Source organism: Microcaecilia unicolor, chromosome 6 (genome assembly GCF_901765095.1).
Source record: "Microcaecilia unicolor chromosome 6, aMicUni1.1, whole genome shotgun sequence".
Classification (NCBI taxonomy): Eukaryota; Metazoa; Chordata; class Amphibia; order Gymnophiona; family Siphonopidae; genus Microcaecilia; species Microcaecilia unicolor.
The window spans coordinates 1,660,433-1,680,089 of NC_044036.1; the positions used below are offsets into that span (position 1 = coordinate 1,660,433).

The 19,657-nt window shown below is 46.2% G+C and overlaps 1 protein-coding gene across 6 annotated transcripts in view; it reads right to left on the reverse strand.

Annotated features, from left to right (window-relative positions):
* ST3GAL3 (ST3 beta-galactoside alpha-2,3-sialyltransferase 3) overlaps positions 1 to 19,657 on the reverse strand; it is a 389,817-nt gene that overhangs the window by 48,656 nt on the left and 321,504 nt on the right. For 4 of the 6 annotated variants that reach the window (XM_030205795.1, XM_030205794.1, XM_030205793.1 and 1 more), the window contains one exon: positions 3,949 to 4,054. The exons of 1 other annotated variant lie outside the window; for it this stretch is intronic. In XM_030205795.1, coding sequence (XP_030061655.1) covers positions 3,965 to 4,054 — 90 coding nt within the window. In that variant the 3' untranslated portion in view covers positions 3,949 to 3,964. Of the gene's footprint in view, positions 1 to 3,948; positions 4,055 to 19,657 lie in introns of those variants that run through there. One more of the 6 variants, XR_003942436.1, reaches the window with a different exon arrangement.

Genomic DNA, 19,657 nt, shown 5'->3' on the forward strand with positions numbered 1-19,657 from the left:
CTCAGGCAAGCCGTCTCCCACCTCGGGGATTCCCCGAGCACCCGGAAAAAGACGGCGCAGCTTCCCGCAGCGCATGTTCCAGCATTCCCCTGCAGCCGGCCTGAAATGGACCGAACATACCGGATCACCACCCAATGGCCCGAGACCGTGCTCCTCTCCCTTCCGCCAACTTAAAACAACCATCCCCGTCCTCAGGCAAGCCGTCTCCCACCTCCAGGATGCCCAGAACCCCAGCCCAACGGAAAAAGACGGCGTTACTTCCCACAGCACATTTCTCTTCCAGTGTTCCCCTACAGCAGCCCTGAAACGGCCAAAAAATACCGACAGACCAAGAACGTGCTCCTCTACCTTCCGCCCATCTAAAACAACACTGCTGCCTCAGCACAACACAAAAAAAAACCCCGGAAAAAACAATCCACTACTCAGCAAAGGCTGACCCCCCTACAAACACATTTACATTTCACCAACAGAAATACCCCCCTCCACAAACCTCCTTGACAGACAAAACCACACACACACAATACAACAGACACACTCCCTCAAAGCCACACACCAATCCATCCCACTTTGCCAGCATAGCACAGCACATCCCACAACCCCCAAGCAAAAAACAAAACAAAAAAAGACACACATCAACAACCTGCACACACACCGCACCCTCACACACACACACAAAATAACTCTGACACATACACACACACAAAAAAAACCACATGCTAGTGCCCGTTTCATTGGTTTCGGAAACGGGCCTTTTTTACTAGTGTATATAATAAAGAGTTGAATTCAATGCAGATATCCTGAAAACTCCGACTGGCTGGGTGTGCCTTAAGGATTTTGAAGCTTGATTACCGAAATATCTCTTACACTGATCTTCCACTTTTTCTGAAAAAAAAAAAAACTGCAAATAGTACAAAATACTGTTCAGATTCTTGCAGGCACCCGTCGATTTGACCATGTATCACCATTGCTGAAACATCATCACTGGCTTGCAGTGGAGTAGCTTAGTGGTTAGTGCAGTGGACTTTGATCCTGGTGAACTGAGTTCAATTCCCACTGCAGCTCCATGTGACTCTGGGTAAGTCACTTAACCCTCCATTGCCCCTGGTACAAAATAAGTACCTGAATATATGTAAACCGCTTTGAATGTAGTTGCAAAAACCTCAGAAAGGCAGTATATCAAGTCCCATTTCCCTTTACAAAGTCCTGACAATTATTCATAAGGTCCTCCATAGAGGTACCCCTTCCTATATGGCGTCTTTCATTGTACCCTATAAATCGCTATAACAAGCAAGTATAACATACCCCTATATAAATAATCAATCTTGTTGATGGAGGAAAAGACTTCATATGCTCAGCTCTCAATTGCATAATTTCCTATGTAGAAGCTGGGCAAGCTTTCTCATAAGTCTTAAAAACCTCCCTTTATTATACAAGTTTTAATGATTGTTATCTTTTTTCTTTCAGTATTAAACATCATTTTTTTCTTTTTCAGGAACTTGATAACTTGAAGACACTTATTTTAGTAAGGTAAGGCTTCTTTCGGTTTGCTAAGTATTCTCCTTAATTTCCTCTTGTCTGTTTTTTTTTTTTTTTGTATGACTCTTATTTTCTCTCAGAAATCACACTCCCCTCCTCGATCTTCTGGATCACAGTTATCCAACTGGCCCAGGAGTTTCTGACCGGAACAGTCCAGGCATGCATGCCTAATTGCCTGCTGGTGACATGGAAATACTGAAATGCTGAAGCTGTACAATGCTTTTATAATGCAGAGCGCACAGTGCTGTATTCTCTGCCTTCACTGCTGGTCAATGAGTACAACCCACAGGTACTGGAGTGGTCTGGTGAGGACACTATGGAATTCTGTTTTTTAACTATTGATTCTTCCATTTTGTGTGACATCGTTATCAAATTCACTGTTTCCAGCTTCCCAGATCACCCTGGAGTACTTTTTACAGTAAAAATTAGTGTTACATTAGCTACCCTCCAGTCCCCAGCTGCAGTTGTTGATTTTAATTACGTTGCATATTAAACATATCTGTAATTTCATATTTGAATTCTTTTAGAATTCTGGAGTGAATACCATCGCAATACACCCTCCAGTGATTGTGCTGGACAAGGAGAAGTCCACAGGAAATCGGAGAGTTGAAGGGAGGGAAGAAGTAAATTCACGGGGCACCAGGGACAGGGATCTGAAGACCTTCAGATATGACTCTGCAGACTCAAGCCACCTGCAAAGCTCAACTGGGGACCAGTTGACCAACTGAACCAGGAGCAAAGCACTCAGAACCAGAAGCTGAAAAATGTGTCCATCCACCTGCTTGGAGACAGAAAATACTGAGGAGCTGGACTGGAATCCAAGAGAGAGATGTCTCAGCTCAGTTTTAAGTTCTCCATCTCCACCTGCTGGTTGATGGACACAATTATCCCCATAGGTTCTGGAACAGTGGGAAGCTATGTGATGGAATAGCCTTTTATAAAACTGCTTGGACTATATGAGTGTAAACTTATACACATAAAAGTATATGCGCAAAAGTTTACCCAATGTGAGCCAGGGGTGAGGTTTGGAAGGGGTTACTGTTTATGAACATACTTCATAAAATAAGCTGTACTTAATTGTAGGTGTAGGTGTTTGCGTGTACCTTCTATGTGCATGTTTTCCCTTTGAAAACTGTTCGGTGGTCTGTTATGTGGTAAATGGACATAGACCTGTGTTCACTAAGTGCTCTTCTGCACCTCCCCCCTGAGAGAGACAGGGAATACTGTAACTAGTTTCCTAACTCCTAATAAATAGTCAGAAATACGTTTCTCTGTTATGCGACCTTGCTTTCATTCTTATGATTGATTTTCTCTTACATGTGGTGGTGGGGTTTAAGAAAACTCAGACTTAAAGTTTAAAACTAACACTGCACAAGGGGTTTGCTGAATGAAAACATATCTGTAACTTTGCTTTTATGCTGACACCATAAAAAAAAAAGAAGACGTTTTCTTAATAGTGAAGTGGGAGTGTGAAGCCATATTCCATCGCTGCCTGTGAGCATCATTTGTAACAGGCTTCTCAGAAAGAAGTGCCTTATACAGTGTATTCAGCAGCTGTACAGACACTGCAAGGAAGCATGGAAAGACCCACATTTGCAGGTATATATGTGCAAACAGACTTCTCTCATTTGTGTATACAAGGCACAGCTTCTAATTTTGAAGGTCGGATCTGTGATAATATATGTATCATAATGATGCACCTGTATAATGTATATAAGAGAAATCCCCAGAACAGATGGGATTGGTGGGCAGGCAGGCGAGGGAGCAGATACCAGAGACATACTATTATCAAGTACAAAGAGGCACTGCTGATAATACAAAGGCAGGGACAGACCTATCCCATGAATATGTCCGTCTCAGGGCACCACTGTATTACTGAAGAGCGAGGACTCTGTAGCATTCCAGTGCAGATAACATACACGCAACATAAATTATAAATAAACACAATAACAATCCACTAGACTTATCCAACTCCTTATACTAGCACCATCAATCTCAAATGGACGGCGTCTTTCCAATAGAAGTTAGAAAAGCACAGGAGGAGGGGATCCAATGCCCTTGCAGGGGTCTGTGAACTTATCGTTCTTGTGCAATGCCATTACTAAGCTTTGAATCATGATATTTTTACAGTAACTTGACTGTTCACTTCTCTTTACATAATACTTTTTGTACATTCAAGAGCCATGGCCCATAGGGTGTGCACTCCAAGAGCTCTATTTTGGCACATCTCCTTTTCTTCATTTGAAGTAAAAATAAATCTCAAGTTCTGCGGTGCTGTATATGACTTCCAATAGCAGGCTTCTAGCTATTCATGGTCCTCTGTTGCCTTTAGCAGAACATCAGAATCCAGGCAGCGACTATGTGCAAATGCCCTGCAGCTCTGGTTCCAGCTGCTGTTGTGTTTCTTGCTTGTTCATAGTGTCAGTTCTCAGATCCCATTGGTGAGGTCAGTGATCACGCCACTCTTTACCAGTTTGCGCAGGAACTCCTTCTCTCGCTGAATGTTGTGTGTCCAGGACTGAAAGAGGAAATAAGAAGAAACGGATACTGAGAAATCTGTGGATGGATGGATGGGTGAAGATGATCTGTCAGGTACCACTGGGGAATACTCGATGTAGCTAGCACTAGACAGCACTAACCTAGGTCTTCTGTGAATCCTCTGAACTAGACATTGATGTGGAGTTTGCCTACTGTTGCAGAATTCCCCAATTTAACATTTTCATTGAAAAGTACCCTATTTTACTATTAAGAACTGAAATGAAGGAAAAAGCGAATGCTACATACCTGTAGAAGGTATTCTCCGAGGACAGCAGGCTGATTGTTCTCACTGATGGGTGACGTCCACGGCAGCCCCTCCAATCAGAACACTTTCTAGCAAAGTCCTTTGCTAGTCCTTGCGCGCCGATGCGCACCGCGCATGCGCGGCCGTCTTCCCGCCCGAACCGGCTCGTGCCGGCCAGTCTCATATGTAGCAAGACAAAGAGAAGGGAAGACACAACTCCAAAGGGGAGGCGGGCGGGTTTGTGAGAACAATCAGCCTGCTGTCCTCAGAGAATACCTTCTACAGGTATGTAGCATTCGCTTTCTCCGAGGACAAGCAGGCTGCTTGTTCTCACTGATGGGGTATCCCTAGCCCCCAGGCTCACTCAAAACAACAACCATGGTCAATTGGGCCTCGCAACGGCGAGGACATAACTGAGATTGACCTAAAAAATTTACCAACTAACTGAGAGTGCAGCCTGGAACAGAACAAACATGGGCCTAGGGGGGTGGAGTTGGATTCTAAACCCCGAACAGATTCTGAAGCACTGACTGCCCGAACCGACTGTCGCGTTGGGTATCCTGCTGCAGGCAGTAATGAGATGTGAATGTGTGGACAGATGACCACGTCGCAGCTTTGCAAATCTCTTCAATAGTGGCTGACTTCAAGTGGGCTACCGACGCTGCCATGGCTCTAACATTATGAGCCATGACATGACCCTCAAGAGCCAGCCCAGCCTGGGCGTAAGTGAAGGAAATGCAATCTGCTAGCCAATTGGATATGGTGCGTTTTCCCACAGCCACTCCCCTCCTGTTGGGATCAAAAGAAACAAACAATTGGGCGGACTGTCTGTTGGGCTGTGTCCGCTCCAGATAGAAGGCCAATGCTCTCTTGCAGTCCAATGTGTGCAGCTGACGTTCAGCAGGGCAGGAATGAGGACGGGGAAAGAATGTTGGCAAGACAATTGACTGGTTCAGATGGAACTCCGACACAACCTTTGGCAAGAACTTAGGGTGAGTGCGGAGGACTACTCTGTTATGATGAAATTTGGTGTAAGGGGCCAGGGCTACCAGGGCCTGAAGCTCACTGACTCTACGAGCTGAAGTAACTGCCACCAAGAAAATGACCTTCCAGGTCAAGTACTTCAGATGGCAGGAATTCAGTGGCTCAAAAGGAGGTTTCATCAGCTGGGTGAGAACGACATTGAGATCCCATGACACTGTAGGAGGCTTGACAGGGGGCTTTGACAAAAGCAAACCTCTCATGAAGCGAACAACTAAAGGCTGTCCTGAGATCGGCTTACCTTCCACACGGTAATGGTATGCACTGATTGCACTAAGGTGAACTCTTACAGAGTTGGTCTTGAGACCAGACTCAGACAAGTGCAGAAGGTATTCAAGCAGGGTCTGTGTAGGACAAGAGCGAGGATCTAGGGCCTTGCTGTCACACCAGACAGCAAACCTCCTCCACAGAAAGAAGTAACTCCTCTTAGTGGAATCTTTCCTGGAAGCAAGCAAGATGCAGGAGACACCCTCCGACAGACCCAAAGAGGCAAAGTCTACGCTCTCAACATCCAGGCCGTGAGAGCCAGGGACCGGAGGTTGGGATGCAGAAGCGCCCCTTCGTCCTGTGTGATGAGGGTCGGAAAACACTCCAATCTCCACGGTTCTTCGGAGGACAACTCCAGAAGAAGAGGGAACCAGATCTGACGCGGCCAAAAAGGAGCAATCAGAATCATGGTGCCTCGGTCTTGCTTGAGTTTCAACAAAGTCTTCCCCACCAGAGGTATGGGATGATAAGCATACAGCAGACCCTCCCCCCAGTCCAGGAGGAAGGCATCCGATGCCAGTCTGCCGTGGGCCTGAAGTCTGGAACAGAACTGAGGGACTTTGTGGTTGGCTCGAGATGCGAAGAGATCTACCAAGGGGGTGCCCCACACCTGGAAGATCTGTCACACCACACGGGAATTGAGCGACCACTCGTGAGGTTGCATAATCCTGCTCAACCTGTCGGCCAGACTGTTGTTTACGCCTGCCAGATATGTGGCTTGGAGCACCATGCCGTGACGGCGAGCCCAGAGCCACATGCTGACGGCTTCCTGACACAGGGGGCGAGATCCAGTGCCCCCCTGCTTGTTGATGTAATACATGGCAACCTGGTTGTCTGTCTGAATTTGGATCATTTGGTGGGACAGCCGATCTCTGAAAGCCTTCAGAGGGTTCCAGATCGCTCGTAACTCCAGAAGATTGATCTGCAGATCGCGTTCCTGGAGGGACCAGCTTCCTTGGGTGTGAAGCCCATCGACATGAGCTCCCCACCCCAGGAGAGACGCATCCGTGGTCAGCACTTTTTGTGGCTGAGGAATTTGGAAAGGACGTCCCAGAGTCAGATTGGAACAAATCGTCCACCAATACAGGGATTTGAGAAAACTCGTGGACAAGTGGATCACGTCTTCTAGATCCCCAGCAGCCTGAAACAACTGGGAAGCTAGGGTCCATTGAGCAGATCTCATGTGAAGGCGGGCCACGGGAGTCACATGAACTGTGGAGGCCATGTGGCCCAGCAATCTCAACATCTGCCGAGCTGTGATCTGCTGGGACGCTCGCACCCATGAGACGAGGGACAACAAGTTGTTGGCTCTCGTCTCTGGGAGATAGGTGCGAGCCGTCCGAGAATCCAGCAGAGCTCCTATGAATTCGAGTTTCTGCACTGGGAGAAGATGGGACTTTGGATAATTTATCACAAACCCCAGTAGCTCCAGGAGGCGAATACTCATCTGCATGGACTGCAGGGCTCCTGCCTCGGATGTGTTCTTCACCAGCCAATCGTCGAGATATGGGAACACGTGTACCCCCAGTCTGCGAAGTGCCGCTGCTACTACAGCTAAGCACTTCGTGAACACTCTGGGTGCAGAGGCGAGCCCAAAGGGTAGCACACAGTACTGGAAGTGACGTGTGCCCAGCTGAAATCGCAGATACTGTCTGTGAGCTGGCAGTATCGGGATGTGCGTGTAGGCGTCCTTCAAGTCCAGAGAGCATAGCCAATCGTTTTCCTGACTCATGGGGAGAAGGGTGCCCAGGGAAAGCATCCTGAACTTTTCTTTGACCAGATATTTGTTCAGGGCCCTTAGGACTAGGATGGGACGCATCCCCCCTGTTTTCTTTTCCACAAGGAAGTACCTGGAATAGAATCCCAGCCCTTCTTGCCCGGATGGCACGGGCTCGACCGCATTGGCGCTGAGAAGGGCGGAGAGTTCCTCTACAAGTACCTGCTTGTGTTGGAAGCTGTAAGATTGAGCTCCCGGTGGACAATTTGGAGGTTTTGAGGCCAAATTGAGGGTGTATCCTTGCCGGACTATTTGGAGAACCCACTGATCGGAGGTTATGAGAGGCCACCTTAGGTGAAAAGCTTTCAACCTCCCTCCGACTGGCAGGTCGCCCGGCACTGACACTTGGATGTCGGCTATGCTCTGCTGGAGCCAGTCAAAAGCTCGCCCCTTGCTTTTGCTGGGGAGCCGAGGGGCCTTGCTGAGGCGCACGCTGCTTACGAGAGCGAGCGCGCTGGGGCTTAGCCTGGGCCGCAGGCTGTCGAGAAGGAGGATTGTACCTACGCTTGCCAGAAGAGTAGGGAACAGTCTTCCTTCCCCAAAAAAATCTTCTACCTGTAGAGGTAGAGGCTGAAGGCTGCCGGTGGGAGAACTTGTCGAATGCGGTGTCCTGCTGGTGGAGCTGCTCTACCACCTGCTCGACTTTTTCTCCAAAAATATCATCCGCACGGCAAGGCGAGTCCGCAATCCGCTGCTGGATTCTATTCTCCAGGTCGGAGGCACGCAGCCATGAGAGTCTGCGCATCACCACACCTTGAGCAGCGGCCCTGGACGCAACATCAAAGGTGTCATACACCCCTCTGGCCAGGAATTTTCTGCACGCCTTCAGCTGCCTGACCACCTCCTGAAATGGCTTGGCTTGCTCAGGGGGGAGCTTGTCCACCAAGCCCGCCAACTGCCGCTCATTGTTCCGCATGTGTATGCTCGTGTAGAGCTGGTAGGACTGAATCTTGGCCACGAGCATAGAAGAATGGTAGGCCTTCCTCCCAAAGGAGTCCAAGGTTCTAGAGTCCTTGCCCGGGGGCGCCGAAGCATGCTCCCTAGAACTCTTGGCCTTCTTTAGGGCCAAATCCACAACTCCAGAGTCATGAGGCAACTGAGTGCGCATCAGCTCTGGGTCCCCATGGATCCGGTACTGGGACTCGATCTTCTTGGGAATGTGGGGATTACTTAGAGGCTTGGTCCAGTTCGCCAGCAATGTCTTTTTGAGGACATGATGCATGGGTACTGTGGACGCTTCCTTAGGTGGAGAAGGATAGTCCAGGAGCTCAAACATTTCAGCCCTGGGCTCGTCCTCCACAACCACCGGGAAGGGGATGGCCGTAGACATCTCCCGGACAAAGGAAGCGAAAGACAGGCTCTCAGGAGGAGAAAGCTGTCTTTCAGGAGAGGGAGTGGGATCAGAAGGAAGACCCTCAGACTCCTCGTCAGAGAAATATCTGATGTCTTCTTCCTCTTCCCACGAGGCCTCACCATCGGTGTCAGACACAAGTTCACGGACCTGTGTCTGCAACCGTGCCCGGCTCGACTCCGTGGAACCACGGCCACGGTGGGAGCGTCGAGAGGTAGACTCCCTCGCCCGCACCGGCGAAGCTCCCTCCGCCGACGTAGTCGGGGAGCCTTCCTGGGAGGCTACCGCACTCGGTACCGCAAGCGGCACCGATGTCGGAGACCTCACCCCGGACAATGGGGCAGCCGGCGCCTCGCTCGACGGTACCGGTGGCGCAAGCACCCCCGGTACCGGAGGGGTAGGGCGCAACAACTCTCCCAGGATCTCTGGGAGAACGGCCCGGAGGCTCTCGTGCAGAGCGGCTGTGGAAAAAGACATGGAAGCCGATGCAGGAGTCGATGTCAGAACCTGTTCCGGGCGTGGAGGCTGTTCCGGGCTGTCCAAAGGGGAGTGCATCGACACCTCTTGAACAGAGGGCGAGCGGTCCTCTCGGTGCCGATGCTTACAGGGTGCCGATTCCCTCGGCGACCCAGTGCTCTCGGTGCCGACACGGGAAGGGGACCGGTGACGATGCTTCTTCGATTTTTTGGAGCGAAGCACGTCACCGGAGCTTCCTGGCACCGACGAGGAGGACATAGAATCCAGCCGTCTCTTCCTCGGGGCCGAGGCCGAAGAGGGTCGGTCTGGGGGGGCTGTACCGCAGGAGCCCTCGGGGTAGGGGGAGACCCACCCGAAGGCTCACCGCCACCAGCAGGGGAATGGACAGCCCTCACCTGCACTCCAGACGAAGCACCACCGTCCGACGACATCAGCAGACGAGGAGGTCTCGATACCACCGACGCTGACGCAGCCCTCCGATGTCGCCCTGATGCAGAGGGCCGATGCCTCGATGCACTCGGGGGTGAGGATGAAGGTCCGGGCGCCGACGACGTCGAAGCAGTCGATACTCCCGGTGCCGATGCCGACGAAGAGCCCGAGAACAAAACGTTCCACTGGGCTAATCTCGCTACCTGAGTCCGCTTTTGCAAAAGAGAACACAGACTACAGGCCTGAGGACGGTGCCCAGCCCCCAGACACGACGCGTGCCTGTCAGTGAGCGAGATTACCCGGGCGTACTGGGTGCACTTCTTGAAGCCGCTGGAAGACTTCGATGTCATGGGCGGAAAAATCGCGCCGGCGAGATCAAAACTCGAAATGGCGAAAATGGCACCACAAAAATAGGGGGAAGAAAAACTTCGACCGAGGCCTAAATAGGGCCTACCCCGACGACGAAAGAAAACTTACCGGGGCAAAACTAGAAGTACGGGAAGGGAGAAAACCATAAAGGTCTCCTTCCGACACCTTTTTTTTTTTTTAGAACGAAGTCGATAAACGACGCGCGAGGTCAACTTTGGGGCGCGAACGGCGAAACACGACCGTACCGAGCGCGGACAAAAGAAGACTGGCCGGCACGAGCCGGTTGGGCGGGAAGACGGCCGCGCATGCGCAGTGCGCATCGGCGCGCGAGGACTAGCAAAGGACTTTGCTAGAAAGTGTTCCGATTGGAGGGGCTGCCGTGGACGTCACCCATCTGTGAGAACAAGCAGCCTGCTTGTCCTCGGAGAATGTAGTTTATATTATTTACAAATATCCAAAGCAGTATAGATCAATAAAAACTGTAGTCAGAAATATCTGAGAATGGTTTGGTGTATGTAGCAATACACTATGAAAGCAGATTGAGCACAGCCATTTGAATAGGACACAACACAATCATTGCCTTATAGGTAAGAACAGTGAATAAGAATATTACTAAAAGGAAGCAGACATAATACTGTTTTTAACTTTTATGATTAAATTAATGAGCACAGTCAGAAAAAGACACTCATTTTGGGGGGATTTGCAAGAAGCCATCATGTTAAGCAGCTCTCCCTCACAGCCCTAGAAGAAGGGTAGCCATAGGTCCCAATATTTCAAAAATGATTGGAGGTGCCAAACATAATAGAAATTGCCCCTCCCTGGACACAATAAAGGAGCGTATTCAATACTGGGGGTACTCAGCACTCACCTGTACCTTCAGAGCTGGTTTGTATAAGGATAACAATGAGATTCCTTTGTATTCCATGGATCTAGCAGCTTTAATAACATGAGACACAGGAGCAACTTCCAGATCATTCTGCACTATATCCCCCCTCACCAGTTTCAAAATTATTTATAGAAGCAAAACACCAACTGGCTGTTCGAAAATTGCCCTCTCTCATTCTGTCTAAGAGTTTTCACGTTGTTCTACACTGAAGACATTTCTTGGGCATGTTTAATTTGAGAGAGAAAATGAATGTGTGTATCTTACATTTTCAAATCTTCATGCTTAGGATTCCATTAAAATTCTACCCACACAAAGAGCCAGTGTCAGTTACCATGTATACACAGTGGACGGAAGGCATGATTCAAAGCAAAAGTATGCGTGTTTACTTTATTAACTTGATATACTGTCCTTCATCCACATATCCAAGATTGGGACAGTGAGGGGAAGGGAGGAGGAGACAGACTGTGGTGGGGAGAAGGGGAAGAGATGCCTGGACTGCAGGGCACCCTGAAGCTGTGGGGCCCAGGGCAGCTGCCCTGTTTGCCTCCCCTCCCCCAACACCGGCCCTGGCATAACCCATAGTTTAGGGAACTAAGTCCACAGAGGTCTGTTTCATGTTCTCAAGGCAGGCTCTAGGTAACCTCACAGGCTTGGAAGTTGCAGCTGTGTCTCCTTTTAACAGAAAAGAGCAACTTCCAGCCACTACTATTCACAATACCTCCACACTTGTCCCTCCTCGAAACATGCAGCAAATACATCTCTTGGGATCCAGCTTTTAGTTCCTAATGTCAGCATCTTCCCAAACAATCCTTTCCAAGAGTGCAACTTGGACTTGAACGCTGCTGTCCACCCCCCACTCCCACACCTTAGCTCTCGGCAGAATGCACTCAGTTGCAGCTTAGTTCATAGTATCACACGTAAAGCCAAAAATAACCCCCCCACACATACAGCATTGCTCTTACATAAAGTCTCTGTCTCTCCTTTACTTCTCTTCCCTCTGGCTCCTGTAGCTAATTGAGGGAAAAGAAGGAAAACCACCCCATGGCCTTTTCCTTAGGGCACACAGTTCACCTTATAATGCAGGGGTGGGCAACTACAGTCCTCGAGGGCCACAGCCCAGATGGTTTGCAAGATTTCCACAAGGAATATACATGAGATCTATTTGTATACAATGGAAGCAGTACATGCAAATCAATTTCATGCATATTCATTGCGAAAAACTTGAAAACCTGACTGGGTTGTGGCCCTCAAGGACCATGGTTGCCCACTCCTGCTATAATGGCTCCCACAAACACAGCTTTACTCATTCTGCTTCTAACAGGTGGAAGCTTCTCATTCCATGTCTGGAAAGGGCCCCAGGCCATAGGAGCCAACTTTTCAAATTATTGGTGGTGCTAAGCCCAGTGGAAATAACCCTTCCTGGGACACATACAAGGAATTTTCTCAATACTGAGGGTGCTCATGCACCCACAGAGTCGGCTCCTATGCCCCAGGACAGTGGCTAATGGTGTCTATAGGCTCCTGTAATTCAACACTCATCTGGCTGAGACTCCTCTAAATCCTCTCTTTCTCTCAGGCTTTGATATGCTCTGTCCCAGACCAAGGTGGCATTCCTCCAGGAAGTTCCTAGCTTCGGGAGGAGACTGTCCTTCACCTATAGAGTGTCTCCAATTATCTAATCCTGATTCTAGGTTCCCCTTTCTCTGGAACATAGAGGACTGCTTATAAATAGCTCAGGGACAGTACAGTGCCTGAGCTTTGTCACAACTCCTACGGTGTTTGCCTGGGTCCCAGGCTGGGATTACCTTCCCCTTGGATATCCTCCTGCACCCCCCCCCCCCTCAGGGCCCTATTCCTGCCATACTATATTGACTGTCTCATCCTTATCATGGCATCTGTTCCAGCTCACAATTGAGAGTCTGGGGAACATCAGTCTATATTATAGCATCTTGAATTTATTTGTTGGGAGGAGTGTTTATCTATTTATAAAAATCGATATAACACCCTGTTAAAACATAATGAAAGTGGTTTACAGAAAAGTCCATTATTACAGATTCACATTAAACCCAACCCCCCCCCCCACATCCCTCCATAAACAAAACCATGCACGATATTTTCAAAATAAAATATTAATCAAAACACAAATCAGTAAAAATCCTCTCAGTGACTGTGCAAATTCCCTAGCAGGTTTACAATCTAAAAACACATGAAGGAAAAATTCTCTCTTACCTGATAATTTTCTTTCCTACCAAACCAGTCCAGATGTATAGGTAATTATGTCCATTACCCAGCGGATGGGGACAGAAAGAGAGAGTAGTGGTGTGTGAATCACCCCTTTTAAGGTAGTGTGCAGCTACAGAATGTTCAGTATTTCAACTAGCCAAGCAATGGTGCTCATTCATATCCAGTGTGGAAGAAACAATTCATAGCGAAATACTCCTACTCAGCTAAATTTTATATACCAAGAAGACAAGGATATCCTCTACTGACATACAGATGTTTCACTGAGTCAGGAGGTGGAGGTAACTGTATACCTTAGAGATGCCATACTTCTGCAAAGAAACAAATCAAATAAGAAGTGCAGAGATACAAAATCAACTGAAACATACAGGGAGAATTTCTGGACTGGTCTGGAAGGACTAAAGGAAAGAAAATTATCAGGTAAGACACAATTTCTCCTTCATTGTCATTCAACCAGACCAGTTCAGACAAATGGGATGCAGCCAAGCAATATCCCAATCGGATGGGCCCAGCATACTAAGACAAGAAAACTACTGAACAAATCAGCCAATTCATGTGGCTATGGACCCAGAGAGCTTTGAGACAAGTCATATGATGAGCCCATGGACCTGGAAAGCAGAGATACTCAAACACTCAAAATTCTAAGAGGAAATACAAATACTGTGAAGACATTCCCCTCTTCACTTGCTTGAGAAATTCCAGAGAAAGGAAAGGGAAATATGAAAATAAAATGAGATTATACAGAAGGGAAAGAACCCAGGGAGGAAAATTGCTGAACATCACCTTAAGTGCTAAAATAGCGAAACCTCAAAACCTCCAAGAATATATGCAGAAAGGTTTAGAAAATGCCACAGGATGAGTAATATAAACCCCTGCTGAGGATCAAAGATAGATGCTAGCCTGCACCTAGAGAAATTCACAACCTGGGTTTTGGAAACGTAGAACAGATAAGGAAAACTGGAACAAGCAAACTCTTCAAGGACTGGAAGAAAGGACTATGTCCTCCACACCACCGGGTAAGGCCAGAGGCAATAATACTGATCAGAGTTTGAACAACCCGTTAATGTTGTGCACCCTAAGCAAGCTGGGGAGCTGCATTTGACTTGACATTCCTTATGTTGTTTCTTATTATTTTCAGTCGGATCCTTCTTCCATTTTCTGAAGGATTTTCTTTTAGCTCTAATATCTTCCTTCTCCTCACTTTTTAACAATGCTGGCTGTCACTTGGTCTTCCTTCCACCTTTTTTAATACATGGAATTTATTTGGCCTGGGCTTCCAGGATGGTATTTTTGAACAGCATCGTTGCCTGATGTAAATTTTTGACCTTCGCAACAGCTCCTCTAATTTTTTTCACCATTCTTCTCATTTTATCATAGTCTCCTTTTTGAAAGCTAAATGCTAACATATTGGATTTCCTGTGTATATTTACTCCAAAGCCGGTATCAAATCTGATCTTATTTTGATCACTGTTATCAAGCGGCCCCATCACCATTACCTTCTGCACCAGAACATTCACTCCACTAAGGACTAGGTCTAGAATTTTTCCTCTTCTTGTTGGCTCCTGTATCAGCTGCTCCATAAAGAAGGCCTTGATTTCGTCAAGGAATTTTACCTCCTTAGCATGCCCTGATGTTATATTTACTCAGTCAATATCAGGGTAATTGAAATCACCCATTATTATTGTGTTCCCCAGTTTGTTAGCCTCCCTAATTTCTGATAATATTTCTACATCTGTCTGTTCATTCTGGCCAGGTGGACGGTAGTACACTCCTAGCACTATCCTTTTCCCCTTTACCCATGGAATTTCAATCCATAGGGATTCCAAGATGTGTTTTGTTTCCTGCAAAATTTTCAATCAATTTGATCCTAGGCCCTTCATTACATACAATGCTACCCTTCCACCAATTCGACCCTATGATACAATTTGTAACCTGGTATGACAGTGTCCCACTGGTTATCCTCCTTCCACCAGATCTCAGAGATGCCTATTATAATTCATTTTTCATTTAGTGCAATATTATTATTATTAGCATTTGTATAGCGCTACCAGACGCACGCAGCGCTGAACACCTGACAGAGAGACAGTCCCTGCTCAATAGAGCTTACAATCTAAAAATACAGACAGACAATTAAGGGCGAGGGCAATATATTCTAACTCTCCCATGTTATTTCTTAGGCTTCTGGCTTTCACATATAGACATTTCAAACTATGTTTGTTGTTCCTGTTTACATCTTGCTTAGCAGTTGACAGTGTTAATTTGAAATCTTTTGTCTGCTTTTTATTTAAAGACACCTGGCCAACTATGGTCTCTATTGCAACCTCACTATCGGGATACTCTATCTTCCCTGTTTTGGTGGTATCTTTGAAAGATACCTCGTTCCGAACAATACGCTTTTGAACAACTGTCGGCCACCCCCCAGGTTCTATTTTAAAAGCTGCTCTATCTCATTTTTAAATGCCAATGCCAGCAGCCTGGTCCCACCCTGGTTAAGATGGAGCCCATCGTTCTGCAATATGCTCCCCCTTTCCCAGAATGTTGCCCAGTTCCGTACAAATCTAAAAACTATCAGGTGTGCCACCAAACTTTGCAGCCGCATCACCCCACTGACCTGTTGCACCTTGTCACATAGGTGAATACTGCAAGGTAAAATATATTAAGCCCAGTGATTTCTGCAGATGTAGAAACAAGTAGATCTTGTCCTGGCAGAAGGGAAACTGTTCTGAAGACTAGGCAAGAGTTCCAGACTAAGAATGCAACAAGCTTCTGTAACCTGTAATTGAGAGGAAGCCTGTCTGAAAAACAAGTGATTATTCACAAAATAAAAAATGGAATACTCCAGCTGAGCAAATATGAGACTCCGGAGAAAAACAGGGATCCCCTGGTCATACCATCCAGAGAATTTCTGGCAGTGAAGGACAATAATGAGAAGCTCAACACACCATACAGCATCCCAAGAGCAACAGCTGAAAAGGTAAGGAAAAAGAGGTTAGCTTTTATAAAAATACAAGTGACTTAACCAACTATCGCCCAGTAGCATCTATCCCTCTGGTAACCAAACTAATGGAAGGTATGGTTACCAAGCAACTCACCGACTACTTAAATAAATTCTCTATTCTTCATGACTCTCAATCAGGATTTCGGTCTAACCACAGTACTGAAACAGTACTAACTACTCTTCTAACTAAATTTAAACAAACAATTGCAACTGGCAACAATATACTTCTCTTACAATTTGACATGTCCAGTGCATTCGACATGGTAAGCCAAAAATACTATTAAACATCCTAGAATACTTCAGAGTTGGAGGTAATATTCTTAGTTGGTTTAGAGTGTATAATTATGGTACAGCCAGAGACCCCCCCACTGGAATGGTGGTGGGCCCAGTCATAGAGCTCAGGCCATTACAGACCTTGGCTGAGTCAGAAATCTGATGGCTGACATAACTGGGAGCTTACTGGAAAAGTATGGCCTAGTTTGTAGCCCGGATTGAGGCCTAAAAGTTAGGGCAATAGATATGGAAACAAAATGGAGGATTTCAGCACAAAATGGAAGCCCGTATCTGTTACAAAGTGGAATTTTCTCTAATGTAAGTTAGAAAAACAAGTTGAGCAATGAGTGAGTCATGCCAGGTGCAGAGAAAATAGGGAACTAGCTGTCCAAGAGAGGAGGGAGACTTTCCTGTGAGCAGGATTGTGGTCAGCTGGTGTGAGAAAGGAAAGGCGTAGCAAGATAGAAGCTACTCATTAGCATGAGCCAATCAGTGACAACCATGACATTAGCATAGATCCAATCAGGTATATCTACTGTCATATTACCCATATCCTGAGGGCACCTATAAAAATCCGGGTATTTCCTGGTTTGAGTTAGAGAGAAAAGGGTTGGCACTCTCTCTCCAAGGGAAACCAATGTGTCCAGCAGAATTAACAAATTATCTAATTGCTTTCCCTTGTAAAACCTCTAATTGGTAAAAGAAATTATAAAAGATTAGCACATAATTAACACCTGTTTGCAGCTTATCATATTCCTATAATTAATTAATTGTACATGCCTGTTGTCAATCACTGATTTGACTTATACCTTGGCAAATAAACTCCTCATTCCAAATGATGATTTGTGGGCTTCACTTAATGATCAAAGGCTGTAAGTATAAATGCATTGTATAACTTGTAATCTAAATCCAGTTTGTCATAAGGCTGGTATCTTTTCCTTAGACCTAACGTCTCCCTTAGAGGCAATAACTCCTTGATTACCCCAGTACTAGTGTTATTTAGAGATGGAGTCAGATTAAGGTCACTCTAGCCTTCTTGGGGGGGCTCGGGACCCCTAAATTCTCAACAAGAGGCTTCCTAACCACAAGAACATACCAAGTGAAATCTAATTCGAATACATCAGCTCCATGGATACCTGAATGCGGAGTCCCCCAAGGATCTCCTCTCTCACCGACCCTCTTTAACCTAATGATGACACCCCTGGCCAAATCGCTATCCAATCAAGGCCTCAATCCATACACATACGCAGATGATATCACGCTATACATCCCGTTCAAACATGATTTAAAGGACATCACTAATGACATCAACCACAGCTTCCAAATCATGCATTCATGGGCGGATGCATTTCAATTAAAACTTAATGCAGAAAAAACACGTCTTATACTCTCATCACAACATAACACTAGCAAATTTACCACTATAACCACACCAAACTTTTCCCTTCCCATTTCAGACACCCTGAAAATTCTTGGAGTTACCATTGATTGAAATCTCACACTTGAAAGCCATGTGAAGAATACAACAAGGAAGATGTTCCATTCAATGTGGAAACTTAAAAGAGTTAAACCTTTCTTCCCAAGGGATATTTTTCGCAACCTGGTACAAACAATGGTGCTAAGTCATCTAGACTACTGCAATGCACTTTATGCTGGCTGTAAAGAGCAAATCATCAAAAAACTTCAAACAGCCCAAAACACTGCAGCCAGATTCATATTTGGAAAAACAAAATACGAAAGTGCTAAACCCCTAAGAGAAAAGCTACACTGGCTTCCACTTAAAGAACATATTACGTTCAAGGTCTGCACTCTGGTTCATAAAATCATTTACGGAGATGCCCCGGCCTACATGTTAGACCTTATTAACTTGCCACCCAGAAATGCTAAAAGATCAGCACGCACATTCCTGAATCTTCACTTCCCCAGCTGTAAAGGACTAACATACAGATTAACACATGCGTCCAGCTTTTCCTACATGAGCACGCAGCTGTGGAATGCATTGCCACTTAACCTGAAAACAATTTACGGCCTAATCAACTTTTGTAAATCACTGAAAACCTATCTCTTCAACAAGGCATACCACAATGATCCATAATAGGAACTCTATCGCATCTCCACCTACCTGTTATTCTGATTGTTTTCTTTCTATACCTGATTGCTTAATTCTATTATGTTATCCATGTTCTTTATGTAATACCAATTGTATCTTTTAATCTGGAATGGTGAATGCCATGATGGAACATTGTAAGCCACATTGAGCCTGCAAATAGGTGGGAAAATGTGGGATACAAATGCAACAAATAAATAAATAAACTAGAAACGCTCGCAGAAAAAGGAAGACAGATGACAATATCTGGAAAAACTAATAGAAGTTAGTAGACTATTCAAGAAAGAAAAATGCAAACGGAAGAAAAAAAAGAGGCAATATGGTAAAATAGGGGGACAATACATTTTTTAGATATGTTAGTGATAGGAGGAAGTGCAAAAGTGACGTTGTAAGACTTAAAGGAGAGGGAAGAAATATATAGAAGCTGATAAAGATAAGGCGGAATTGCTTAACAAATATTTCTGTTCTGTGTTCACAGCTGAAGGGCTGGCAGCAAGACCACAGACGACAAATACAAATAGGAATGGAGGGGTGGTATTCCCTGAATGATAAAATGCCCCTGGGGTTGATAAATTTAAGTATCTTAAGGGTCATTTTTGACTCCAGGTTAACTTTTGTTGACCAGGTTTCTTCTCTAATGTAATGTGGATTATGGTAATGTGGTGCTTTCTAGTTTACCAAATTCTGTGTTGAAGAGACTGCAGACTATGCAAACACTGTTATTCGCTTGTTGGTGGGGAAATCTCGCTTGGATTATTGCAATTTGCTTCTCACTGGTCTTCCGCTCAGCCATCTCTCTCCTCTCCAGACTGTCCAAAATTCTGCGGCACAACTTATTTTCCGCCAAAATCGTTTTACCCACACTAGCCCACTCCTCAAGTCACTTCATTGCCTTCCTGTCCGCTTCCGCATACAGTTCAAACTTCTCTTACTGACCTTTAAATGCATCCATTCTGCAGCCCTCCATTACTTCTCCTCTCTCATCTCTCCCTACATTCCTCCCCATAATCTCCGCTCGCTGGACAAATCTCTCTTGTTGTCCCCCTTCTCCTCCACTGCTAATTCCAGGCTTCGTTCCTTTTCCCTCGCAGCACCCTATGCCTGGAATGGACTTCCTGAGCCT